Below are 27,270 nucleotides of genomic sequence, written 5' to 3' on the forward strand. Positions count from 1 at the left end.
AATGGAACTCAGGAGATCTTCCATGAGACCATTGCAGAATTTATGCCTGGGGAAATGGAGCAATAGATCAAAGTTTCCATGAGAACGTGGAAAATATATCCAGCGGTCATGGGTTTTTAAGGTTGGACAGGAGTTATCTTGTTTTTTTCCACATGCCTGGTAACAAATATTAAAGCTTTCACTTTGCAGAAAAAAAATACTTTCTCCATACCCGTTAACCAAGCCAACTTAAAGTGGAAGTGTTCTAGACTATTAGCATGTAGTTCCAGCACTATTTATCACTTACATATGCTTATTAAACCATCCAAAATAAATAAGTAAATTTTACAGTCAGTCTTGTGAAATCCTACCCAAGTAAAATGAATGCCTGTACATTATAAATAAAAGCTGAGCTAAATACTGATAATCAAATTTTAACAGGAGTGAAATTTAATTTCAGAACACAAAGCAAAGACATTTGATTGGCAATAGGACAAAGTATTTCCCGAAGAATTCCATAGGATTGGAATTCATTGCAGCATGTGGAACGGTAGGCTGCGGCTATTGATGTAATCATGGGAAACAGCAATTAGTGGATCAATGTTGTTAAGCTTTCAGAAATGTAGTCAGGTTCTGCCAGTAAAATGTAACAGTTTCCAGAGATACATCAATGAGTAAGGACGTGTTGGAAAGTTGCAAATGATATTGTTCCCAGAAATACCAATTGCTGGCAATCTACTGCTGCACCGTCACTGAATCACCATCGTAGTTTTAATCTTTAATTCTATTGAAAATTGTAGGTGTAACAATTCCATATGTCAGTCACTAAATGTAGCATTTAATTGAATTTGAAAGTCCCATATTAAACCCTTGCATATGCTTAAATGCAGATGCTTGGCTGCTCTAGGCTTGACTGTAATGTTGAATTACACTGATGATGTTCATCATTATTCAATTCATGTGATACAGGTGCACAACCTTTTATCCGGAGTTCCGGAAACCGAAAAACTCCGAAAACCGGCCATTTTTTCCAGGATGTCGTCTGCACACCAAAGCTCGCGTTTGGCGCCAAACTTGACCCGAAACCAGGTCTGTACGCCCGCAGCCCTAGCTCCGCGAATGTTGGGAGTCGGCGGCGTCGCAGCGCTGGGATACCAGCGGGGAGCGGGCAATGCCTTACCGGGTCGACGTGCGGTAAGCTCCGGAGCGCTGTGGCCGCCGACTCCCAACATTCGCGGAGCTGGGACTGCGGGCGTCCGGCAGCGGGCGGCGCTGGATTTGGAGTGCCTCGCAGCCAGGAGTAGAGTTGCCGGGGTCGGAGCTCCAACCGGCGCCGCCCGCGGCCGGACGGAGCCCCCAGCTCCGCGATGTTGGGAGTCGCCGACCAGGTAGGGGACTAAGAATTAAAGTTTCCCCCTTCACCCCACCACCACCACATAAAATCCCTCCAAACTAACTGACTAACATTTATGCAAAGATTTACAATGATTCCCCGGTCTCCGGGGAGGAGGCAGCCGCTCCAGACCTTTCAAGCCGCCCGCGCTACCTACCTAATCTACACTAAAAATCTTCCATTCAGAAATCCGAAAATGTCCGAAATCCGACAAGTGTCTGGTCCCAAGGCTTTCGGATAAAAGGTTGTGCACCTGTACCAGCAAATGGCTGAGAACAAAACATACAACCAAAGCTACAGGACATGATGACATCCCAACTCCTGAACAGCTGTACCTCTAGCCAAGCTGTTTCAGTATAGTTAAAACAGTGGCATTTACCCAGTGAAGCAGGAAATTCCATGTTTCACATAAAAAACAGGACAAATGTAGTCCAATATTGCCAAATCTATCTTCAACAAAGCGAAGGAAGTCATCTTTGACAATGTTATCATGTGGCACTTGCTAGTCAATAACCTTCCTACTGATGCCTAGTTTTGGTTTTGCCAACACGCTCAGCTCATGAGTTCATCACAACTTTGGTCCAAACATGGACAGTGAAATTTGCAGGAAAGGTAAGAGTAACTGCCCTTGATATCAAAGCAGAATTTGACCTTGAGTGCCATCAAGGCACTTTGGCAAAACTGAAGCCAATGGGCATCAGAAGAAGAACATTGCAATGACTGGAATCGTACGTTGCACAATGGAAGATGGTTGTGATCCCAGGACATCACTACTTCAGTTCGTCACAGTAGTGTCCTAGGACCAGTCATCTTTGCCTGCATTCTTACAATGTTGGGTCAGAAGTGGGAATGTTGTTCACAACTCATCAGCAAAAGAAGCAGCCAAAGCCTGCACGTGGCAACACCCAGGCAACAGTTGGGCATGGACTGATATGTGGCAAGTAACTTTCATGTCATAATAGTGCTAGATGATAACTATCTCCTGCTGATTGGGGCGGGCACTCTACCATTTTTCCTGAAGTCAATAACTAGTTCTTTCATCTTGCTGACAGTGAGGGAGAAGTTAATGTCCTGACACCATGTCACTAAGTTCTCAATCTCCTTCCTGTACTCCGTCTTGTGATTCTTTGTGATTCGGCCCACCACAGTGGTGTTATCTGCAAACTTGTAAATGGAGCTAGAACCGAATTTGGCCATACAGTCGTGAGTGTATAGGGTTTCTGTGCTGTTTTACTTTATTGCCTTGTGACAGCTCATCGCCATGGTCTCAAGGGCAATAAATATTGGTCTTGCTGGAAACACCCAAATCCTGAAAATAGTTTTAAATGAAAAAGTCCAATTGGATGAGCCATAAGATGATTGGCATTGCATGTGGAACCCCACCTTGTGTGAATCAGTGTTTTTTACTGCAAGGTGGTATCAATGAGACACATTTTAGTGCTTGACAGCCTTTAATCTGTTCAACTACATCCACCCAACCTCTTATCATGAAATTCTCGTGTTCATCCGGTTAATGACGTATGTGATCTTGCATCTTAGTGCCCTTTGAAGCACACATCATGCATGTTGCAATAACTTGCACCTGTGTAACTTTCATTATGCTTTGAAGGCATCTAATTACATACAATACACGCTGCACCACACAATCCAATGCAATGCAGCTATTGGTTTGGACTTACTCTTCTCTCTCACATTCAAAGTTCTGATTCCGTGGTAAAACCACAGAAGAATATTTTGCAAAATGTTTAAGTCAAACCAACTAGGCAAGCTCTTAATAGAAACAAAATGCTGGAGTAACTCAGCGGGACAGGCAGCATCTCTGGAGAGAAGGAATGGGTAACGTTTTGGGTCAAGACCCTTCTAAGCCCTTTATTGGCCAAAATCATGGAAGGGAAAAGATAAATTATTATTTTCCCACATTTGTTGCTCAACACCCCACTAGTGGGCAAATATCACCGCTAATAGCTATGCTCCTCTCTTGAATAATGCCATGAAATAGATGTTTTTATATTAAATTGTTAATGTATGATTATAAATTCAAGATGTAGATGTCACGTGGAAAACTCAGTTTTGAGTACTCAAGCTCCTAGAAACAGTAATGAGATTACAGCGGCACAAAAGGTTGTGCTTCTGCCTCACAGCTCCAATGAGCCAGGTTAGAACGATATCCAATGCTGTGTAGAATTTGCTCTTTCTTCCAGTGACTACCTAGGTCAGTGGTTTCCCCCAACATCTCAAAGACATGCTAGTTAGTAGGTTAACTATTTTCACTAAATTCTCTGCAGTCCAGATTGGTGGGAGGAGAATTGTAATGAGATTGATGGGCATGTGAGAGACAATGGGTGGCAGTGAGGGAACGGTATTCATGGGATTGCTCTAAAAATTATCATAGACTCTTTAGTGGGTTGAATGGCCTCCTTATTATGAGATTCATGAACGGAAAATCAGATTTTTTGATTCTGGCTAGATTACCTGGAAACTTTTCAACTCTTAATTGTTAAATCATGAAATCGACCTGATAAGTGACCCTGACTCCTCTGGCACCTGACTATATGCTTAACAATGCATTCATATGCACCCCTGAACTATGCGTTCTAAGTTGTGGACTGCAAGTGAACCTACAAACTTCTGACTCAGATATCGGTATCACTACTGGGGCAAGGCTAATGCCTTACATGCATTGCATACCTATCACACCCATCTTTGTGCAGGTTCATTAGCTTCCGGTGCCTCACTCACAGGCTCATGCATATATACCTGTCTATGGTCACAACTTAGTCGACTCTGTTCACACCATTCACCTCTCACCTGACACTGAGCGTGAACCCTACAAGCTAATCATTCTCCTTAAGCTAAGACCTTTTGATTTCAAAATTAAATAGTTGGAAAATAGAATGATAGCCAGCAATGATTCCCGCTGTATTTCTGCTGCTAGTACCTTTTGTCAACCACAATTTCCCAAGCCAAAAATGCTCAAGCCCAGTGAAGCTACATAAATGGATGATATCAAGTACAAATCTGCAAACATTGTCAATTCTGCATCAAAGTGCTTAAGCCTAATTGTTTAAATAAACAATATTCTTTGCAGAGGGAAGTACAGTGCCCTCCATAACATTTGGGACGAAAACCCGTCATTTATTTATTTGCCCCTGTATTCCACAATTTGACATTTGTAATAGAAAAAAATCACATGTGGTTAAAGTGCATATTGTCAGATTTTAATAAAGGCCATTTTTATACATTTTGGTTTCACCATGTAGAAATTACAGCAGTGTTTATACATAGTCCCCCCCCATTTCAGGGCACCATAATGTTTGGAACACAGTAAATGAATTGACACAGTCAAGTAAATGAAAGTAGTCATGTTTAGTATTTTGTTGCATATCCTTTGCATGCAATGACTGCTTGAAGTCTGCAATTCATGGACATCACCAGTTGCTGGGTGTCTTCTCTGGTGATGCTCTGCCAGCCCTGTATTGCAGCCATCTTTAGCTTATGCTTGTTTTGGGGGCTAGTTCCCGTCAGTTTTCTCTTTAGCATATAAAAGGCATGCTCAATTGGGTTCAGATCGGGTGATTGACTTGGCCACTAAAGAATTGACAATTTTTCAGCTTTGAAAAACTCCTTTGTTGCTTTAGCAGTATGTTTGGGATCATTGTCTTGTTGTAGAATGAACCGCCGGCCAATGAGTTTTGAGGCATTTGTTTGAAGCAGATGCTGGTTTAGATCGAAAGTAGACACAAAATGCTGGAGTAACTCAGCGGAATAGGCAGAAGAAGGGTTTTGACCCGAAACGTCACCCATTTCTTCTCTCCAGAGATGCTGCCTCTCTCGCTGAGTTACTCCAGCATTTTGTGTCTACCTATACTGTTCTTTGTTCTAATTCAGCACACTTACACAAGCCTGATTTATACTGATCACTTTACCATTTGCTGTTTTGCTTTCAGCTGACCAAGGCCCTAATCTCACTGCCTCTCCAGAGCTAGCCACGCCTCTGTCCAAATTGTTCCAGTATAATTACAACACTGCCATCTGCTTGACAATGTAGAATATTGCCCGGTTGAATATCTCCCGGTTGCCAAACACTTTAACTCTCCTTCCCATTCCTATAATGACCTTTCTGTCCTGGGCCTCCTCCACTGTCACAGTGAGACCAAAAGCAAATTGGAGGAACAGCACCTGATATTTTGCTTGGGCAGCTTACAACCCAGCGGTATGAATATTGATTTCTCTAACATCAGGTAACCCTTGCATCCTTTCTCTCTGTCCCTCCCCCACCCAAGTCGTACTAGTTTCACTGTCGTCCCGCTGAGTTTCACTGTTTGTATTACTCGTTATCACCTTCCCCAAGCAAACAATGGACCATTATGGGCTCCACCTTTCCTCGATCATCGTTGCTGGCTTTGATTTGTCTTTTTCCATATCTTTCATTAATGTACCTTTTCATATTTCTCAGTTTCTTCTCCCCTGGTTTAATGCCATGATTACTGCTAGCTTCACAGCCTCAGGATCACTCTTCCCTGCTACTGTGGAGCTCCATTACAACACACGTTTCGCTTTTCAGCTCTCCATTAGGGCAGCCACTTAAACTCATAGAGAAAATACCTCACGAGGAACAGCAAATGTTTGTGTCTTGTGCAGAACACAAAGTGTTGGAGTAACTCAGCAGGTCAGGCAGCCTCTCTGGAGGACATGGATGATGCTGCCTGGCACGCTGAGTTACTCCAGCACTTTGTGTTTCGCACTTTGTGATTTGCCTACACTGCAGGCTTCCCCTAAAGTGCACGTAATCATATGTTGCACTCCTGTGGTATCATTTCTCACAAACACTCCCTTGACAACCCCCTGCTAGGAGTTCATAATTGTAGCCCTGGAGGGTGCCCTTACACAAAGCGAATGCTTCTTGTGGGCTCTGTTTTGTATCAGCCTGTTCAGGAAAGTCTTTCTGCCCCCCATGGGAGTACTCTCCTGTTGGAGCACACCCTGCAGCGGGAAGAGTGCTGCTTGATTTGTGATATGAACCTGGACAGAAAGTGTCTGAAGCTCAGGGAACTTGTTTTAGATCAGTAGAGTCTGCTGTCCTGAAATTGAGACTGGGAATCTTAACTATGCTGTACTGTGAACCTTGCAATTTAAATACCAGTTTTTATGGGACCTTCACAAACTGCATTTGGCTGATTCACTATGTTTTAACATCATTGAAAAATAGTAAAGCATTTTTTGGACCAGCATCTCTTAACAGTGCAGCATTCAAATGGCGAGCCAGCCTCGACTTTTGCAATCAAGTGGGAGTCGAACTTGACCACCATTACCAACAGGCAGTCTGTGCCACAGCTAATACTGAAACGATGGTCTTGTAATTTCGCAGCATTGCGATTTGGCTGCTACGGTTTGCACATTTTTTAAAAATTATTGTACGAATGTTGTGAGGAAATCTGGAATGTAAATTAACTCAGGGTAGTTTCAAGGATGTGGTGTTAAATAAGGTGAATGCCTCACTGACAGATTCCTGGAGTCTATCAGCAGCAAGAGAAAACTGAAAGGCATGAGTGGTTAAAATGTGACGTTAAATGCTAACTTTGATGTTTAACGATTAGTTATTGAATTTTCCACATTTTACAAGTAACATGTTATGATGGAGAATGTTTTGCCACAATCAAAAAAATATTAATGATAAATCAGAGGTCAAGTGTTCAAATGGCAACACAAAAAGATTGGTTGATGGTCATTGTGAATGCAATGAGTTAAGTTTATTGTCACATGTACCGAGTTACAGTGAAAAGCTTTTTCTTGCCTGCTATCCAGTCCGTGGGAAGACTATACACGATTACAATTGAGCTGTCCTCAGTGTACAGATGCAGGATAAAGGGAATAAGTGAGCCATTCATTTCCATACTGTTTCTCTGTGACTATAGCAACTCAGGTTAGAATGAGGTTAGAATGAAAAACACCTTGTGAAACTATATCAATATCTGGACAATACGTTTTTTTTGAATGTGTTCATGTCAATCTTACTGAATGGAAGTTGCCTGTGTGTGACTTTATTTCAATGTGGGGTAGACATTGCACATCTGCTACCACAAGAGCTTAATAGAGTGTGCCCTGGATCCAGAGGGAGGGGGTCCAAGATGTCTGGAAAACAGACTGCCGCATGGATATTGTGCTTGCACATTGTTAGATGTGCACATAGGCATGTCTCAGCTTGTTGCCATGTGCACACACACACACACACACACTGCCCTCTCTTCACTACCTCATCTGGACCTCGTTCCCCCTACCTTTACACCTCTTACTCTCATCGTCCCTGCTTCGGAATCAATCCCCTCTGCCACAGCACTGCCCTTCTTTCTCTGTGCATCGCTGGCCATACTCCCAGCAAATTCCTGCCTCCATTCCTGAACCCAGCCACAAATCTGTCCCAGCCACACTCCCTGTCTTCATTATTCATCTCGGCCACAGACCTGCCCCAGCCACATTCCTTGACTCCATTCCTAGTCCCAGACGCAACCCTGCCTCAGCCCCATTTCCTGCTTCCATTCCAGGTCCCAACCCCATTCCCTGCCTCCGTTCCTAATTGCAGCCTCATTTATTGATTCGCACCCCAGCCACATTCACTGTCTCCATTCCTTATCCCAGTCACATTCCCGGCCTCTAATTCTCGCCCAAGCCACAGATCTGCCCTGTTCCCGGCTACACTCTGCTCACACACCTGGCCTGCAGCCATTCACACATCTGCCCACATGCTCGGTTGCAGAACGACACTCCTGTCCACATTCTCAGCTGCACACACATAGGCATGTTTCTGACTCCACACTTGGCCTCGCCCCTGCTGTCACACCTGGCCACTTCCAGTAATGCATGGGCTCAGGTGCACACCTTCCGTCTCTCATGTCTCTGTTTCTGCACCTGCCTGTGTTCCTGTTCTTGTGGGTTATGGTGTTGTACCTGGCTGTTTAATGAGAGTGGATTGCTATGGTAGTATGACTACCATAGGTGGCCACCTTGCACCCTGGCAGTACAGGAATAGACCTACACCTTTGTGCTTTCCTGCTTCCATCTTGTGGCAGAAGAGTGCAGTTGCTGGGTGTGTTTACGGCACGGTGCCCCGAAAAGCAAAAAAGCATAAAAGCTGGTTTAGAGATACACCATGGAAACAGGATCTTCAGCCCAACATGTCCACGCCAACCAACGATCACCCGTACTATCCTACAAACCTCAATGATTCAATTGTTCTTTATTGTCACATCTGCACAGTACAGTGAAATTCTTTTGCATAACCCACAATGCACAAATGAACAGTCGCCATATTTTGGAATCTTTGTAATGTGGAAGTACACCGGAGCACCTGAAGAAAACCCACGCAGCCACAGGGAGAAGTGCAAACTCTATATAGACAACACTCGAGGTCAGGATCGATCCAGGGTCTCTGGCGCTGTTAGGCAGCAACTTTATCGCTGCGCAGCAGTACAGTTGATAACAAGCTTGTTATAGATGTATAAAATTAAAACAAAGAGTGACTCGGGTATATATAAATAGTAATGTCACATTTCCCCTCGACTCTGACCCCCACACAGTCCCTCTTGGTTCTCACACATTACTGTGTGCAGTATCTTTCCACAATCTCACTTATATCCCTGTTACTGTCCATGATCCACAGCTGTTTAGTTCAATTATCTTGACCCCAGAGCGACCCTTGCCAACAACAGCTATTTAAGTATGATATAAAGGTTATAATCTTTAATGGAAACCTCAAAGTTGTCTTGTTCATGCAGAATTTAGTGTTTTATAATAGTAGCTTTGACCTTGAAATCATCCCATTTAATGTTAGTAACAAAGTCTATAACTGATTGGAAATTATTCAGTTTGCTGTCTGTGTGTGTTACTGTAGTATGTCCTGTTTAAAATAACCAAAGTTTTTCCTTTCAAGAACAGAGAATAAATTATAAATGAATATATTAATGTGCGTTTATCACAATGGCACAAATGGCTTGCAAACCCTAAAAAGAAAAGATTTGCAAAGTGCATTGAAAGCACTGTATCTACCATTGATAGAAGTTAAGAACACTATAAAAAATTGTAACTGTTTCATAAAGTAATCAGTATTCCTGCTGCATGAAGCATCTACCAGTGGCAAACTTGTACGTTTATTCCAAGGATACTGTTGCTACAATGTATAGGTCTTCCCCAGGTTACCCATGGTCAACTTATGGACACTCCATACACATGAATGAGTATTTGTGAGACTGGGATGGATTTGCTGGCTGCTACAGTATGTCTGTGGCATGGGAAGGGAGCATTTCCGGGTGCCTTCTCTCCTCTTAACAGCTACTCCACCGCTGTGCCACAGTGTCCGTAAACTGAACTTGTTTGACTTGTCTGAATGATAATAGGAGCACCCTCCTTGTTCAACATGTTACTTCCATTCCCTCCAGGAGAAGAACGTTTGAAGATCAAGATCTGGACTAAAAGCCACAGTGTACTTGGAAGCAGTGATTCCCATTTTCCTATACATTTCAGAGGTATGGACTATCTGGAGCAAACAACAGTGCACAGGAGAGAAACGTACTTCTCCTTAGATGTCAAAGGCCATGCTGGCATAGGAAAGCTGAATTTCATTGAGATTCCAGGTATTCCAGAGTCTTGTCACGAGCTACAATATTGGTATGGAGTCAAACACAAAGTGCTGGGGTAACTCGGTGGGTCAGGCAGCATCTCTCTGAAAGGAATGGAAGCAACATGTGGAATAAGGAGGGGTTCTCCTATTTCTTATCATTCAGATGTCAAACAAGTTCAGTATGGGCGACACCGTGGCATTGCGGTGGATAGCTGTTAGAGGAGAGAAGGCACCCGGAAATGCCCCCTTCCCATTCCACAGACCTACAGCAGCCAGCAAATCCTTCGCAAAATCCCACTGCAAAATCATCTGTTTCCACTGGTGCCAAGAGCAGCATGGTAGTGCAGCAGTAGAGTTGCTGTCTCACAGTGCCAGAGATTTGTGTTCGATCCTGACTGCGGGTGCAGTCTGTATGGGGTTTGTACGTTTTCCCTATGACTGCGTTGGTTTTCCATGGGTGCTCCAGTTTCCACCCACACTCCAAAGAAGTACAGGTTTGTAGGTCAATTGGCTTTGGTAAAAATTGAAAATTGTCCCTAGCAGGTAGGATAGTGCTGGTGAACCAGTGAACCAACATGTTCAACACCAATGGGGTGATCACTGGTCAGGCAGACACTGTGAGCCAAAGGACCTGTTTCCACTCAGTATCGCTACAATAATCTAAATACTGGTAGCATCAGTGAACCAACATGTTCAACACCAATAGGGCACGTGACTGAATTTGCATGCATGACACAGTCTCTTAAAATAGTCTGAGTTCCAACATGTTGAGACATTACCAGGAGAACTGAGAAAATTATTCAACAATGTTCTCAAAGCATCCTTGGAAAATAATGTAACAACAAATGGAATCCCTGGTCCATGACCATTTAAAGTAGAAAAAGAACATTCAGGGTGTCACCAAAAACCTTGTGTCCCTTAACTGGGTGCAAACAGAAACCCATTATAAATGGTAGAAAGAGCAGACATCCCTTACCCCACCAAGGAAGAGTCAACATCATTTCATCGTCATTCTCAAATCGCATATAAGGAAGGAAGGAAGTCATCCTCGATCCCATGGGGGCTTCCTTTCTGTTTACTTCATGTCCCTCCAGCAGAGGGTGACATCTACGAGGTAACTACGTTTTAATGGCTGGGCCTTAAATGAATGTCATCAATAAGCTGTCAGTGACACTTCTGTAATCATGCTTGCCTTCAAAACTGAGAATCAAGAATCTATAATTAAAGTCTGGGTGAAGTAATGCAGAGCAAAGGAGCTTTAAGCACTTGTAACTGCATGTCCAGGAAAGTGGAGCCTGCTAATGTTAGCTCCTCATTAAATTGAACCTGTTAACTTAATCGGTTAACGTAACCTGGGTGTCAGGAGAACATGGATAGGCGCTGTTTTGGGTCGGGACCACTCTTTAGACTGGTTAACATGGATAGGCGTTGTTTTGGGTCGGGACTTCTTCAGCCCAAGGTAGATAGGTGATGTTTCAAGTCAGGACTCTTCTTCAGACTGAACATGAATATGCAATATTTCTCGACCCAAAAAAATCACCTATCCATGTTCTCATGAGATGCTGCCTGACCCGCTGAGCTACTCCAGCACTCTGTGACTTCTAACTCAACTAACTCTTTGGGCAAGGGAGTTCTTCTCTATGTTCATCATTTGTTGAATAGCTTCCCAAAATTCATGTTCTTCCATGTTCTCCAACTAGAACAGATTGGCCCAAAGCTTCCTGATTTCTGAGGCTTTGAAACAAATTCTAGAAATCTATATTTCCATGACCATGTCAGTATTATCTCACTAAAGGTGCCCTTTTTTAGTCATTAGAAATTCTAGTGGTGCTGTGTTTTTGCAGGTGAATGCACCTTTAATGATTTCTTGGAATTATCATTTCTGATCTGTATTACAGAGGACCTGATGTTAGGCTTCTGCTCATATTCAATAGACGTCTTGGCAGCCCTCATCAAGAACTCAACAAAATAGTATGTTATTGAAACAGGGCTAGAACATCATGCCAGAATTTATGGAACTGTCTTATTTTACATGCTCCAAGTACAGATAATATAAATTGGCTATTGTGACTTTGGCTCCAAGGATTTTAGATACCTCTCCTCGAACCGATCAAATCAAATAAGTACGTCTTTCACAATAACAACAGAAAATACTTAAAATGCTCAGCAGATCAGAGTGAAAGAGAAAGGGGGTTAATGTTTCAAGTCAAAGATTCTTCATCAAAGCTGGGATAGAGAGAAAACAATTTTACGATTCAGAGAGGGTGAGAGCGGAATGATAAGAACAAATGAAAGACCTCTGACAGGGTGAGGACAGGCCGTTATAAGGAAGCTTCATTGCTGCGTCCACAGATGCTGCCTGATATGCAGAGTTGTTTAAAGTTTCAGTTTACAACAACCTTTTTTGACATTTTAAAGGCTCTAATATTCCGTGGAGGTTTACCTTTCCTTAAGGGCATTATGACATCTGTACTTTGTGTTAACATGCATAGAACATATAACACTTCAGCCCAGGAACTGGCCCTTCGGCCCACAGTGTCCGTGCCGAACAAGATGCCAAGTTAAACTAATCACCCCAGCTTGCATCTGATCCATACCCATTAATTTCCTTCATATCTAAACGCTACTTAAATGTCACTATCGTATCTGCCTTCAGCGACACGTTCTAGACACCCATCACCCTCTGCTTACAAAAACTTGCCCCACAATGTTCTAAATTTGCACGACCAAGTCAACCATGGATCCTTATGCATCCTTATCGTGGGCTCTGCTATTGTTTATCATTTCACTTGATAGTCATTCTGCTGATGTTTCTTGAAAACGTAATCAAATGAATGAAAGTCACAACTGCAAATCCCCAAATTAATAAAAGCAAATAATAAAATGGAGGTCACGAGCATCAAGAAATTCAGCAAGACCACAGAAGCTGTAAGTGACATATTTTAGTGCAAAATTGACTGCTGATTTCAGTCTTATGTTACTTTTCCAATTAGTTTTAGAGATACAGCATAGAAACAGGCCCCTCGGCCCACCAAGTCCGCGCCAACCAGCCCCATACACTAATTCTATACTACACTCGAGGGACAATTTACAGAAGCCAATTAACCTACAAACCTGTACGGCTTTGGAATGTGGGAGGAAACCGGAGCACCTGGAGAACGTGCAAACTCCATACAGAGAGCACCAAACTCCAGGTCAAACTCAGATCTCTGGTGCTGTAAAGCAGCAACTTTACCGCTGCACCACTATGCCAATTGTAGGGATAAACAACAAACTGATGTAACTTGTAGCTCAGATTTTAAGTCTGGTTTCTGTTCTGCCACTCCCCATTCCAAGTAACAAGCACTCTGTACAAAGAAGTCCTTATTCAAATCAAGACCAAATATTTCATCAGTCAACATTGTTTGCACAATTAACCTTTTACATTTCATTTTTTAAACACTTATTCCTAACTGCTTGTCTTGAAGAGTCTGAATATTCCTGATATTTCCTGACAATTTCCTGTCAGTATACTTAACAATTGAGCAAAAATGTAACTTGCCCAGTCCCTCCTGCCTAGGTGGAACTGTGCATTGTTTCTACACTTAAAAGTCAGCCTCAAAAACCCCTTGAATTTTCAACTTTTCTGGTTACAATTGCATTTCAGATTCCAACCATCAACGGCGGGCCACTTGATTGTCCTGCCATGTTATTAGAGGTGGTGGAGTGAGCGGGTGCAAGTCGCGGTTGTGGTGGGTGGGACACAGGTTGATCAATGGAGATGGATGATATTGCAAATTGTTCATTTCCACCTTATGATTCCAAATCAGTTATGTCTGTTTCCCAACACCTTGACCAAGTGCAGAATTGGATTGTGCTAGGGTACAATGCAGCAAACTTCAGTGAACACCTGAACATGTTTTGTACCAACCACCACAACGCCATCTAGCCAACCCCCTTTCTCCCAGGGAATCTTGACACACCTCTCCTATCAGCCACGCTCTCTTGATTATATTTTGAGTATATGCTTTCTCCATTTCATCCTTAATGTCAGACTGCACAGCAGTTGTAGCGAAAGGATTAGCCAGGCGAGCTCCTTCTAGTCCAATATAGCATCACACTAAACCATTTTGCACTCCCACTCCTGACACTGAAATAAATGAGCACCATTGCCATATAGTGATAGAACAGCTGCTTATTCACCTTTGCAAAATGCTGAACTATTTAAAAGAACAAATTACCTGATTTCTTCTTAGCTTCTGGCGCCTTCTTTTTCTGGTCCTTTTTCTCAAATGCTTTTTTAATATCAGAAACATTAACAAGCTCTTCAGAATCAGGCTTTGGCTCAGTCATCGGATCTGCCTTGTTGGTCAACATCTTTGCTGGTACTTCTTGGTCTTTTACCACAAGGGGTCCTGGAAGCCGGTTTGATGCTGCAGCGTTAGCAGTTGTTTTGATCCCAGTGTGTGAACCTGCATCAGGTGGCTGGCGGACATGTTCTGTTCCCTGTCCAATCTTCATGTCAGTGAGGTCGACAGGAACACTGCCTTTCTCAGGTACACCAGCCAGCTTACCCTTCAGGCCTTTGCCACATTCAATCTCCGTGCCGACATTTTGGGAAGGGAGCCCACCGTCGTCAGTTTGGTCACTCCCATCGACAGGAACGCTGGGAGCGGTTTTGCACAATTCACTCTCTTCCCTACTATGGCCCTCCTCTGGGGCTTGATTGGCTTTGCTGGGCTGCTGATGATGCACCAGGTCGTTCTTGCTGTGTGTTGCTAGATGAGGATGGCCGTCTTCAGTCCCATCAGAGAAGCCGGGTTTCTTGCTCTGTACCCTCTCTGCTCTTTGATCAGATTCAGCCAGCAGGTCTGCTTGCTGCAGCGGCTTGTCCCGGCCACTGCTGTCAGTCGTGTGAGATGGACTGAGCAGTTTATCAGTGGTCCTGTCACTGCAGAGAGTTGCACTTGTGTTTACATGCTGCATACCTGGTGCAACCTGGTCCAGAGCAGACCCACATACACTTTTCAGAAATTGTTGAGCTGAATTACCTTTTCCATTCTGATCAAACTGACTCTGGTTTCCAGGGCACACAACTTGCTCCAGATCACTCGCCTGCACCCAGTCAACATGGCAAGATGTGTCGGCCTGCTCTTGAGAATTACCTCTGTCCAGCTCTCTGCAGGATGCACTTTCAACCAGTCCGCTGCTGCCTGGCCTGCTCTCCTCAGCCTGACTGAAGTCAGAGTAAAAATCATCTTTTGAAGTTTGGTTTGACTGACTGACTTGTTCGGCAATGGCAGCATGATTGGACCCGTTATCTATTTGTGACCTCGCCCAGGAGATGGATGAATTGGATTTTCCATCAGGACTGCCATCCTGTGCAGCACTCTGACTGTCGTCAGCAGATTCTCTGGGTCTCTCCGCCATACATTTATCTCCATTTTCTGGTTCGGTCTGCTTTGCTTCACCAGCTTCTGAATTTAGATCTGTGGTGCTGGCCAGGGTGTATTGGTCGCTCTGTGGGATCACGTTGGGAATAGCTACATCTCCACAAGGAACTGCATTTAGATCTGCCAAGTGGCTTGTATCATCGAGCTGGTCCGCTTGTTGATCTGATTTGACGAGATATAGCTCAGTCTGAGAGAGAAAACGCTTTAGCCCCCGGCCACCTCCATAAGCCTTCACTTCAACATCAACAGCCTCGTCGCCATCTTGATTATCACCCGTAGTAATCATCCATAGATCTGCTGTTGTGTTTTCAATTCCTTCTCCTGCAATACCTGCTTGTTCTTCTTTCTGATTGTACTTGTCCATGGACGCAGCCAACGCAAGTGTAGCTCCGTCCCTTTCGCATATTGTCCCCACAGTTTCTTTTTGCTCACTTACAACGCAACTAGAAATGGCCTCACCGTCCCAAATGTCCTTCCCTTGGAGTGATTCCATGTTGAGGCCCATTGTTTGGCATTCAGCCTCGTTCTTTAGCCAGTTCTCACTCAATGGTTTCTCCTCAGACTGTTGCCTAATGGGCTCCAGAAATGCTTCTTCCACTTTCTCCACTTCAGTGTTACTCACAGTTTCTGATGTATTATATTTCTGCTGTAAAGGTAAAGGAAAAGCTATCTGACGTTTCCAATCCTGTTGTTGTCCAGCAGATTCATTTTCAGCACGCTGGCATGCTGAAGCAAGCCAGACATTATCTTTAATTTCTATTTCCCTGTCACAAATTGAATCAGTTTCCTTTCCACTGTTTGCATTCTCAGTGTCCTTCTCAAGTTTCACAGCAGTAAAATCTAATTTCTGTTCTGAATTGTCTTCATCGATTTTCTCACTCTGCAGCGGCCCTTTTACCACCTGCTCAAGCTGTTCCACGCATTGTTGAAGGAGTTTGGTTTCTGTGTCGCCCTGCTTCACACTGCTGGAAAAAGGAGCAGACTTCACACTGATGTTAGAACTTCTTGCTTGGGAATGACGATCGATGTCCGTATTTATCCGGTCTTCCTCAATGCCTTGAAACTCTTTTGCTTGCTCCATTTCAAACACTTGATAAAGAGGAAGAAACAGACAGGGATTTTAAAAGCAAGAATACAAACTTTCCAATCCACACAAAGCAGAGCTTGTTTAAGCTCATCCAACCCCCAATGAATCTACACGAGGCACTGTCCTTTTAAAGCTATGTAGTTGAATGCCTAGCCATACTGCTCATCCCTTTCCTACTAGGGTGATGCAGTCGACTGAATTAAACAAGAGGCAGCTGATTGGCTGGGTGTAATTAAGGTGGGTAACACAGAATGACTTATGCCATGAAAATCCACTGCAGTAACAGAAAAGCAACAAAATCCTCTCACGAGGTACACACTCCCTTTAATGTCCCCCTCCCACAGACTCTTACCAGTCCTTTTTTTAAATAGGTGATCCAGAAGCAGGTTTACAAGAGACCACGCGCTGACAGTAGCTGAAGTGAAAGCTCAGGCAAACTGATGCAATGGTACAATCTCTTATCTCGATCATTGACCTTTGGCTCATATATCAACATGGAAAATCATTTGCATTGCAAACCCTTCATCTCATTGGTTATAAACAATCTCTTTGAAGAGGTAGGATTTTAAATTCTTTGCATTGGTTCCTGACTAATAAGTACTGAATGCCGCAGTCTGTTCGACTGACATAATGTGTTTACTTTCAGACCCAGAGAGATTTGAATTTAACTTGCATATAAACAAACTTCTACTCACAGTGAGGCCGATTGGTAGAGGCATGGATAGACTTTCATTTGAGAAATCCGATGCCTTTGATAGTGAATGTGCTAATGGCTCCGCAACTGAGCTGTACAAAACAGAGACATCCCGGGTTCTATGGGAATGTCTGATAAATCAACCATTAAGGAAGAAAAAAAATGTGTCTGATTGCCTGTTTAAAGAGAAAGAAGAGCAAAGAAAAAAATCAAGTAAATTAGTCTTCAATATTTCTTAAGTGACACTTGTAAAGAATACAATTGTACTAATATTGGCTATAGTATGCAAAGAATGCAAATTTTGGCGAGGAAACATGGGTGGGGGTGGGGGTGGATGTACCTTCAATTAGCACTTTGAAGGAAGGGAACAAAGTGTTTGGATTCATCACCATTGAGGGGCTGACATTAGAGTGTAATATCGATACTCTCGAAGTACAAGCTTAGGGATTGTGACTTGTTAATAACTTGACCCCTGCTGATTGCAGTATAGCAAATATGCCCACTTTGTTTCTGAATACTGCAGAGGTCCAAGATGACAACCTCATTGACGATCACTTAAAGTCAAGTATGATTGTCCTCCTGGTCGGTCCTTTCTGTGGACTTTGAGATGGCTGGAGAGATCTATGATGGATGCACACACTTCATTGTCCCTCCAGGTGCATGCCTGTGCATGACATCTATTGACATGGGGAGACTAGTGCACGAACAGCCACCACATGGTCCTTGACGGAGACAGAGCCCAGTTCAACTGCATGGACTCCACGATGGTTTGGTGTCTCACCCAGCAGCAGCTTTCTTCTGCCTTCTCAGCCGTTATAGTGTTCCACATAATGGCCAGCCACCATCTGCCATTGAGGTCTTCTTCCAGGACTGCGATCTGTCAGAAACCTTCCCCAGCTGACCTGCACAACATGGGTGCATGCCAGGAGCATAGCTCCACACAGTTTAGCCTTCAGGATCGGAGCCACATACAAGCTTGACCACCACAACAAGGTGGCAACCCTCGGAGAAGGATGGGAACCTAGATAGACACCGAGCTGTATAGAACTTGAAGCTCAACTTTCCAAAGTGGACGTGGTGCAAAACTCTGTTGTTCATGTATAACTATGACACAGCACCTCAAGCCAAATGTTGCAGCTTCTATTTTAGCACAAAGAAATATCTGGGGAATGTGGTCATGCTTTGTTCGTGAATCACCGTGTGCAAATGTCCCGTGGTAATTTAGGCCCATAAACTACCAACTGAAGATTTTAGAGGCACTATCTGGGGAAAGTGATAGTTATAAAGATTGAACAATATCTGGCGATAATTAACATATGGGGACCAGAATTGTAAATGACTGCTGCAGATTTTATGTAAGGTAAAATACAGGGATAACCAGAGGAACATTGGAACAGTCAAGTCTAAAAGTAACAGGGCATGGATGAGAGAAAGTAAGATGTTGAAGGTAAGATTAACCAAGGCTGTGTTGATTCTATTGCCCCCAATTCACTTGTTTGGAGCTCTCTGTGAGCGCTACGCCAGTACAGAAGGTAGCTCCGCCATGAACAAAGGACAAGGACGGGCCTGGCAGCCGAGCGAGGAGGGATGTCGGTGAGAGTGGAGGGTCGTCGGAGAGCCGTTGCACACGTGAGTGCCAGCGATCAGCCGAGGACGGGCCACATGAGTCCGAGCAGTCGGTCGAGGATGTGCCACCGAGAACAAAGGGACCCGACATGGGGGGGGGCGCTGAGAGAACAAAGAGGGACCCGGCATGGGGGAGCCACCAAGAACAAAGGGACCTGGAGTGGTGGGTCCACGAGAACAAACGGTCGGGGGGGGGAGGGGGGGGGGGAGGATTAGAAGGATGAGGGACCATCGGGACTATGCTGAATACTTTTGTAACTTTGTTGTCACCCTATGTGGCGACTCTTTGCATTCCTTGTAACCAAGTACATGTGATAATAAAGTAACAATTACTGACAGTAGTTACCATGGTCTTTCTGCACTTCCTCATTCTGCATGTCAACTGACAACTCATAGCATGGGTTGCTTTTCATGATGGCAACGATGTGAAATATGTTAATGGCCTGTTCCACTTATGCAATTTTTTTCAGCGGGTTGCCAGCACCGCGGGGTGAAGCCTGTATGGTTGTGAGTAGCGGCCAAAAGAGTCGTACTTTTTTCTGGTCGCTGCTGGATTTTAACTATTTTGAAAATTTTCGGCGACCTGCTGTGGCTATGACGTGTCGCCGAGAAAAACACATAAGTGGGACAAGCCCTTAACAGACCACCATGAATTGTTAGTTGCTACCCTCAGCATTTTATCACAGAGTTGTTCCAAAAAGATGCTGGAAACAAAAGCCTTATTTCAACATATTAATGTTCTATGGCATTACATCGTATGCATGTTACAAATATGCACAGGTTGTCTACCCACATCTTATCTCATAGCATCATCATCATCCAGTAACAAGCTATTCATTTACTGTGGTGACTCGAAACACACGGAGTCTTTTACCCAGGGTAGGAGAATCAAGAACCAGAGGGCATATGTTTAAGATGAGAGGGACAAGGCTTAATAAAAAAAAACTGTGAGGCAACTTTTTTACCCAGAGGTTATATGGAATGAGCTGCTAAAGGAGGCAGTTTAGGCAGGTATTAAATAGCATTTAAAAGATACTTGGACAGGTACATGGATAGGAAAGGTTTTAAGGGATACGGGCCAAACATGATCAATTTGGACTAGCTTAGATGGGACCTTTTGGTTGGCGTGGACGATTTGGGCCGAAGGGCCTGTTTCCATGCCGCATGGCTGACTCTATGACTTTCATACACAGGAGAATTGCTTTGTGAATTCCTTGTTGGACACGGTCTACCGCCAACCTGCTCCATATGGACCCTGCTCATTTCCCCCACATCAGCTGCATTTCTAGACGACTGCATACTTATCCACGCTTAGAGTAATTGGCAAGTGAAAAGGCTTTGAAGTCAGCAGAATGGTTTCTGGTCCCTTCAACACCACTGTATTCTATTAGCAATTTGAATCTGCTGAAGAAGGCACCAAGAAGTTATAAAACTGCAAAAAGCATCAACAGCCAGAAGCAATCAATCAGTAAGCAGCCTGTGCATTGGTGGTGTTTTTTTTAAAGTACGGGCAGTGTCTGACTATTGGACAAGAGTGAGATTAAGTGAGGATAGTTATTGGACAGTTCAGCTGAACTCAAATGGGTGCAACAGATGGTTTGACATCATGAACTGCTTGCATCCTGTCCTTTCCTTCTCTGCCAGTGTTCTCAATGAAACTATCAAGACCAAAAGGTTGTGAATGTGCTGCACCATCACATTATTACATTCCGGCCGCTGCAGTGAATTCCACCCATCACCAGTCTCCCAACTATCAAATCATTAACACTTCACCTCTATGTGGAAAACAGGAAGGTACGATGTTTCAAAAGAGAGTGAAAAGATTAACCATTACCACAGCTCGCTCTTTCTAAGTAACTGGGAAAGAAGCTGAACAAAGCTTAAAGATATGTTGGAAGAAATGTCTTACAATTACCAGTGATTTGTTATTTAAATGGGGAAAAAATATAGAATCTCTGTTCCCTACCAGATGGGAAAAAGTTAACAGTACAACAAAGGAACAGGACGTTGAGCCCACAATGTCTAGGCTGAACATGATGCCAAGTTAAACTAATCTCATCTGCCTACATCTGATCCATATCCCTCCATTCTCTGCATATCCCTATGGCTATCCTAAACACCATTATCATATATACCTCCACCACCACCTCTGGCAGCACATTCCAAGCATCCACCACCCTGTAAAAACATTTACCCTGTACAGCTCCTTTAAACTGTACTTTGCTCCTCTCACCTTAAAGCTATGTCTTCAAGTCTTTGACAGTATCACCCTGAGAAAATGGGTTCTGCCTCTCTACCCTATCTATGCCTCTTATAATTTAAATCTTGTATCAGGTCTCCCCTCAACCTCTGGCGCTCCAGAGAAAATAACTTAACTTTGCCTGATCTCTCCTTGTAGCTAAAACTCCCAATTCATGCAGCATTCAGGTAAATCTCCTCTGCACACACTCCAGGCCTCAACATCGTTCTTGTAATGGGGCAACCAGAACTGCATACAATACTCCAAACTTGGCTTAACCAAAAAGGTTAGAGTATCAGATTTAGAATTGCAACCGGTAATCGTTATAAAGTGCTCAGATTGGGACTGTGCTTAAATAATGCTTCTTTGAAACAGCTTGGAATGTTCAACTATCTCAATAGTCCAACATAAATCCAAATCCAACTGGAACAGTCCAACTCGCCACAGCTCATTAGCTCATTAGGGTGGGGACAGAAAATCATCTAGAATTCCCAAGTCAAATCCTATGATTTTTCTCTGATAAACAAATATTGAGGCCAATTGGAATGAATCAAAATGCATCCTTTTTTCTTCGCATGGAAGAAATTCTACATTGGTACTTTTAACGCTGTCAGCCACATGTAAATAATTCAGGCAGCTCTGCACCACTTCAAATCTCAGGCGCACACAGGTGCCACATGTCTGATGCTGCAGCTGAATCAAAACATCAGAATTCCAGAAATCTTCTTGCACCTTCATTTTCGTGCAGCACAGTGGCGCAGTGGTAGAGTTGCTGTCTTACAGGCCAGGAACCCGGGTTTGATCCTGACTACGTAGTTTGTACTTGCTTCCTGTAACCGTGTGGGTTTTCCCTGGATGCCCCGGTTTCCACCCACATTCCAAAGACATGCAGTTTTGTAGGTTAATTGGCTTCTGTAAATTATCCCTAGAATGTTGGATAGAACTAGGGTATGGGTGATTGCTGGTCAGTGTGGACTCGGTGGGCCAAAGGACCTGTTTCCGTGCTGTATCTCTAAGCTAAACTAAACTGAATTAATACTGTGACATTTCATGAGTAAACCTATTTTTATTTCTTATTTTACATAGCTGCCAACTGCAAATCAGCCCAAGCTTCAGACCCAGAATAAGTCTCCTTCTGCACAGATCTCCTTCAATAGACTGCGTGATGAGAAAATACCAAGCATCGGGTGAATTAGTCATTGGTTCTGGCTTTCTGCGTGCTAGAGTGCATGCATAAGTCTAGTCTTATCTGATCATACCTTCACAAGATTAATTTTGACATTCATTAGAACAGAAATTCTCTCATATTCCTCCTCCCCAGAGTATCCCATGGGTTAACAATCCAGAGCAACAATATAATTTGTTGAAAGATTATTGCAATCCGTCTCCATGGCATTAGTAGTTCAAACAAGCATAACACAGTCTAGAAAAGGACTATAACATGCTGTGAAGTAAGTGTTGACATCAGCTCAAATTGTAGAAATCAGATCATTTTTTTCACATCTTGTACTTCATTTGGCAAAGTTGCAAGAGTATTTGAGTTTAACTTGGAATGTCTATGCCAGGATTTACTAGGTTCATAGTCTGCTTCTCCTAAAACGGCACAAGTCTGTGCACAGCAGAGCTGCTACTGAACCTCTGCAGGTTACTCCTTGTATCTTTCTCTAACAGTGGTATTTTGTTTAGATTTGTACATCTATCATATCACTCTAACTGAATTTCAATTATGACCTTCAACTATGTATGTGTTTAACAAAATAATATTTTGTGAAAGTTTGACCAAAGTGTAAAATCAGTACAGCAGGCAGTAAAACAAAATGGAAAGAGTTAAATTTCACAAATATAAACTAAAACTAGCGTTAAAATTAAAATAAAGAACCGAATACACTGAAAAATCGTAGTTTTAATGATTAGGAACACATTTCTGAGGGTTGGTCAGTTAAGGTAATGGTGCCTTGGAACAAAGTAATGCATTGTTCATTTTATCTCTTTCTTTGACTCATCTGGGTACCAGGACCTTACAGTAGCATAGATACAACGCCTTAGTCAACATTAGTCAACGCCTCCTACTGCACTCGTCTGAACACAATATCAGTGCCATGATATGAACTTCAAGCCTAGCCTGCCCAATCCTTCCTCATAATATTATTCCATACATTAGTTTGTGATAATGCCTTTGTGTTCTGTTTTCTGAATTTCAGAATCCCCTAGAATAATCACCTCCTATTCAGACTATTGCCTTTCCAGGTTGGCACAGGAAATGACGACAATTCTTCAGCCTTCATTTGGCATGTATTATCAAATCTGACACAACCTAACATGGCAGTAAAAATGCAGTGTAAATTCCCCAGCAGTCCTTTCAATCAGAAGTCAGTCGCTGCTTGTGCTTCACTGTTCCATTCCACTGATTCTTTTTGGGTAGATTAATTAGGTTTGTGTGCATTAGAGCTATCCTTCAACACCATATCACCAGCCATTAGTCACAGAGCTATGCAGCTCAGTAACTGGCCCTTCGGCCCAACTCGACCATGCCGGCCAAGTTGCTTAATTAGGCCTGGCCCATATCCCTCCAAACCTTTCATATCCATGTACCTGTCCAAGTGTCTTTTCACTGTCACAATAGTAACCTCCTATACTACTCCATCTGGCAGCTTGCTCTGTGTACCCAACATCCCCTGTTATAAAGGTTTCTCCTCAGGTCCCTTTTAAATCTTTCCTCTCTTATCTCAAACCTATGTCCTTTAGTTTTTTGGGTCCCCTCCCTTGGGAAAAAGACCATGGCTTCTCACCTTATCTGTACCTCTCATGATTTTATAATACTCTAAATATTCTGTTCCTCATTCAAGGTGGCCTGTGTTGTTCCCTAGCTTACATTACAGACAGCCACACAATCGATGCCTGGGCCACAAAAATTAACGGCAGTAGGACAAGTCTCTGAGCCTTGTGTGGCTCATTGAACAGGGTTTACTATCACAAAACAGCAAGTCCATTCTCTCAAGAACCTGTCCAAAGTAGACTTTCACAGGAGATTAGAGACAGCTAGAGACCTTTTAATTTGTTTTAATTTGGGAAACATCTAGAGGGCTTCATGTTCATACGTTCATAAGTTGTAGGATCAGAATTAGGCCATTCGGCCCATCAAGTCTGTTCAGCCATTCAATCATGGCCGTCCTAACTTTCCCTCTCAACCCCATTCTCCTGCCTACTCCCCATAACCCCTGGCACCTTTACTAATCAAGTTTGCGGCTCCACTGTCTACATTTTTCAACAAGGCCACACTCCCCTTCATTAGCAATAAATATTAATGAACAATAGAATACACATAAAAAACTTCCCAAAAAATCTTATTTCTGCCTTCATCATTAATCAGCGTACGTACACAGGTTAATCCTCTACTCATACCCTGTGTGGAAAACATGGATAGGGAATGGTTCGAGTTTGGACCCTCCCGACCCAAAACATCTCCTATCCATGTTCTCCAAAGATGCTATCTGACCTGCTGAGTTACTGCAACACTTTGTACCTTAGTAGTATCCATGTTTTACATTATCCACAGTAAATCTATGTCCTAACCCCTTTTGGATAATGAGGACGTAGTGTAATGTCATAACATTGTTAACAAAAAAAACGTTTCCATTTCAAGTAATGAGGAGAAACTAAAGAAATTAAGGATTGGAGAAAAAAGGAACTGCAGATGCTAGAATCCCGAGTGAAACACAAAGTTCTGGAGCAACTCAGCAGGTCAGGCAGCATCTCTGAAGGGAATGGACAGATAACGTTTCAAGTCGAGACCCTTCTGGTTTGGTTTGGTACGAATTGTTCACTTGCAAAATCTTCACCAAAGTGTGGAAATAAAATTGACCCTGAATTTACTGCATAGTTTAAAGAGTTCCACTAATAGAGATAAATAATATGTACAAATTGATATTAATCAGGTTAAAAAATGCAACTTCTTTCGATAGAAGAATACACAATGATTTAATTAGGTTGCAGCACAAGCAATGGAACTGTTTTAATGGTTCAAAACATGCACCTTGGATGGTTTGACGGAATGGTTTACAAATTATACATAGTTGTATTTTTAGCTTTTGACATTTGATTATGTTTCATCAGCTTAATGTTGTAGTCTCCGTGTCACCGCATGCCAATACATAATGCTGTCTAGCACCAAGAGGATCTTCTTTTCCTTTTGCCTTTCAATAATAATCGAGGATTCCTCCTTTCATCTTTTAGCAAAATAAATCTTTTCAGCCTGGCAAAGTATCTGTGAGTACAACAGCACACAAACGGAGAAAGGTCCACCAACCTAACTCTTGGAAGTGAATGTAAAGATAACAAAGGAGATGTGCGGGGCATGTTTTTATACACAGAGTGGTAAGTGCCTTGAACACACTCCCAGAGGTGGTGCTGGAAGCAAATATGATAGCGTTGTTTAAGAGGCTTTTGGATAGGCACGTGGACATGCAGGCAATGGAGGGATATGGATCATGTACAGGCAGATAAGAACTTATCTTGGCATCATGTCAGCACAGACATTGTGGGCTGAAAGGCCTGTTACTGTGCTGTGCTGTTCTATGGAAACTTTAATATACATTGTCTGATTAAGATAAGACACAAAATGCTGGAGCAACTCAGCGGGTCAGGCAGCATCTCTGGAGAAAGAATATGTGACGTTTCGGGTCGAGACCCTTTTTCAGACTAGAAATTGGCTGAGTAACATTGGTTCTAAAATTAAGAAATCTTTGTAGGTCGTTAGAAGCTTGATTTATTTTTGCCTTATTTGTAATAAAAGCAAATTATCTGTGCAAGTCAATGATGCCTGGCAGATGGTTATCATCCAGTGATCTGCTAGAGTGGATTTTATGTGCATTGTAGACCTCTGTTTCTCATTAACTATTTCCTCAGAGAATAGGGAACTCACTGTCAGGTTACCTCTCAGGTGGTGGACAAAATACATTTCACCACATACATATGTAACATTAGAGCTGTTCATGTATTGTGGCACCCACTGGTTTTCAAAGACTGAATGTGCCAAATTTAATTCTGAGTAAATATTTTTAACTGATGCTTGAAGGATTGACTTCCATGTCTATGTCAATGAATTACCTTCATTTTATGTGCTTGTTGTTCGCCTGTGGTATTGAATGGGAAATAAATATCCTGAAGTATTCAGGTCAAGAAACATGGAGAGGGGACAGAAATAATCAGAGCAAGAGAGAAACAAGAAACAATATAATTCCAGTAATAACAAGGAACTGCAGATGCTGTTTTATACCAAAGAAAAGCACAAAATGCTGGAGTAACTCAGTGACTCGGGCAGCATCTCTGGAGTTGCTGCTTGACCTGCTGAGTTACTCCAGTTTTGTGTCTTTCTTCAGTATAATTCTAATGATGTGCTTCGCTGCTGTGCTTCTGAACATAAAAACTAAATATTTGCAGAGAAAGTTAGATATGAAAGTATTTGAATTGTTGCAGCTTGGAATTAATTCATAGAATCATAGTGTGGAAACAGGCCCTTCGGCCCAACTTGCCCACACCGACCAACATGTCCCATCTACACTAGTCCCTCCTGCCTGCGTTAGGCCCATATCCCTCTAAACCTGCCCTATCCATGTACCTGTCTAAATGTTTCTTAAACGTTACGATAGTATCTGCCTCAACTACCACCTCTGGCAGCTCGTTCTATACACCTACCACCCTTTGCGTGAAAAGGTTATCCATCAGGCTCCTATTAAATCTTTCCCACAGTTTACGAAAATATATGGATAGACTTATTTATTTTCCAGGGATGAGAATTGTGTTCTGGTTAAGTTTACTAGTTGGAAAAGAGTGTGAAGAGAAAGCATGCACAGAGGAAGAGAAATGGATGGAGGACAGGAGTAGGATATGAGAGGGTATGATGGGGTTAAGGATAAAATAAGGCACGAGGAAGGAATGGAAGGAGACAGTCTGGCGAGGGAAAAAGGGAGGTTCATTGAGAATGGAATAGGCAGGGACAAATGGAATGGAGAGTGGAGCATGGTGTTGTTTCGATGTTTAATACTGTAGAGAACAAGTTCCCATGGTAACAATTTGGCCGTATTGATGTTTTCAGATCATGTTATGCTATTTTATTACTCATTATGCTATTTACTACTTCCTGTTCACGTTTAACATTAAGAGGTATTTAACATTGCAGTACCACGTACAAATACAGAAAAGAGTTA

The 27,270-nt window shown here is 42.9% G+C and overlaps 1 protein-coding gene and 1 long non-coding RNA gene across 3 annotated transcripts in view; one reads left to right on the plus strand and one right to left on the minus strand.

The window, feature by feature from the left end:
* The window catches only part of LOC129709177 (uncharacterized), a 34,149-nt gene that overhangs the window by 3,287 nt on the left and 3,592 nt on the right, over window positions 1-27,270 (plus strand). The window contains exons 2-3 of one of the 2 annotated variants that reach the window (XR_008725475.1): window positions 9,805-9,891; window positions 25,298-25,438. This is a non-coding gene — a long non-coding RNA (uncharacterized LOC129709177). The remainder of the gene's footprint in view (window positions 1-9,804; window positions 9,892-25,297; window positions 25,439-27,270) is intronic. The other variant, XR_008725474.1, reaches the window with a different exon arrangement.
* On the minus strand, window positions 14,146-17,061 carry LOC129709172 (uncharacterized). The gene is made up of 2 exons (XM_055655334.1): window positions 16,858-17,061; window positions 14,146-16,507 (listed from the first exon to the last, which is right to left on the minus strand). The coding sequence occupies exon 2, from the start codon at window positions 16,497-16,499 to the stop codon at window positions 14,190-14,192; it is 2,310 nt and encodes a 769-aa protein (XP_055511309.1). The 5' UTR covers window positions 16,500-16,507; window positions 16,858-17,061; the 3' UTR covers window positions 14,146-14,189.

Source organism: Leucoraja erinacea, chromosome 25, assembly GCF_028641065.1.
Source record: "Leucoraja erinacea ecotype New England chromosome 25, Leri_hhj_1, whole genome shotgun sequence".
NCBI lineage: Eukaryota > Metazoa > Chordata > Chondrichthyes > Rajiformes > Rajidae > Leucoraja > Leucoraja erinaceus.

Excerpts from the sequence above, each read along its gene's own strand:
- LOC129709172 (XM_055655334.1), bottom strand. The coding sequence starts at position 16,499 with ATGGAGCAAGCAAAAGAGTTTCAAGGCATTGAGGAAGACCGGATAAAT.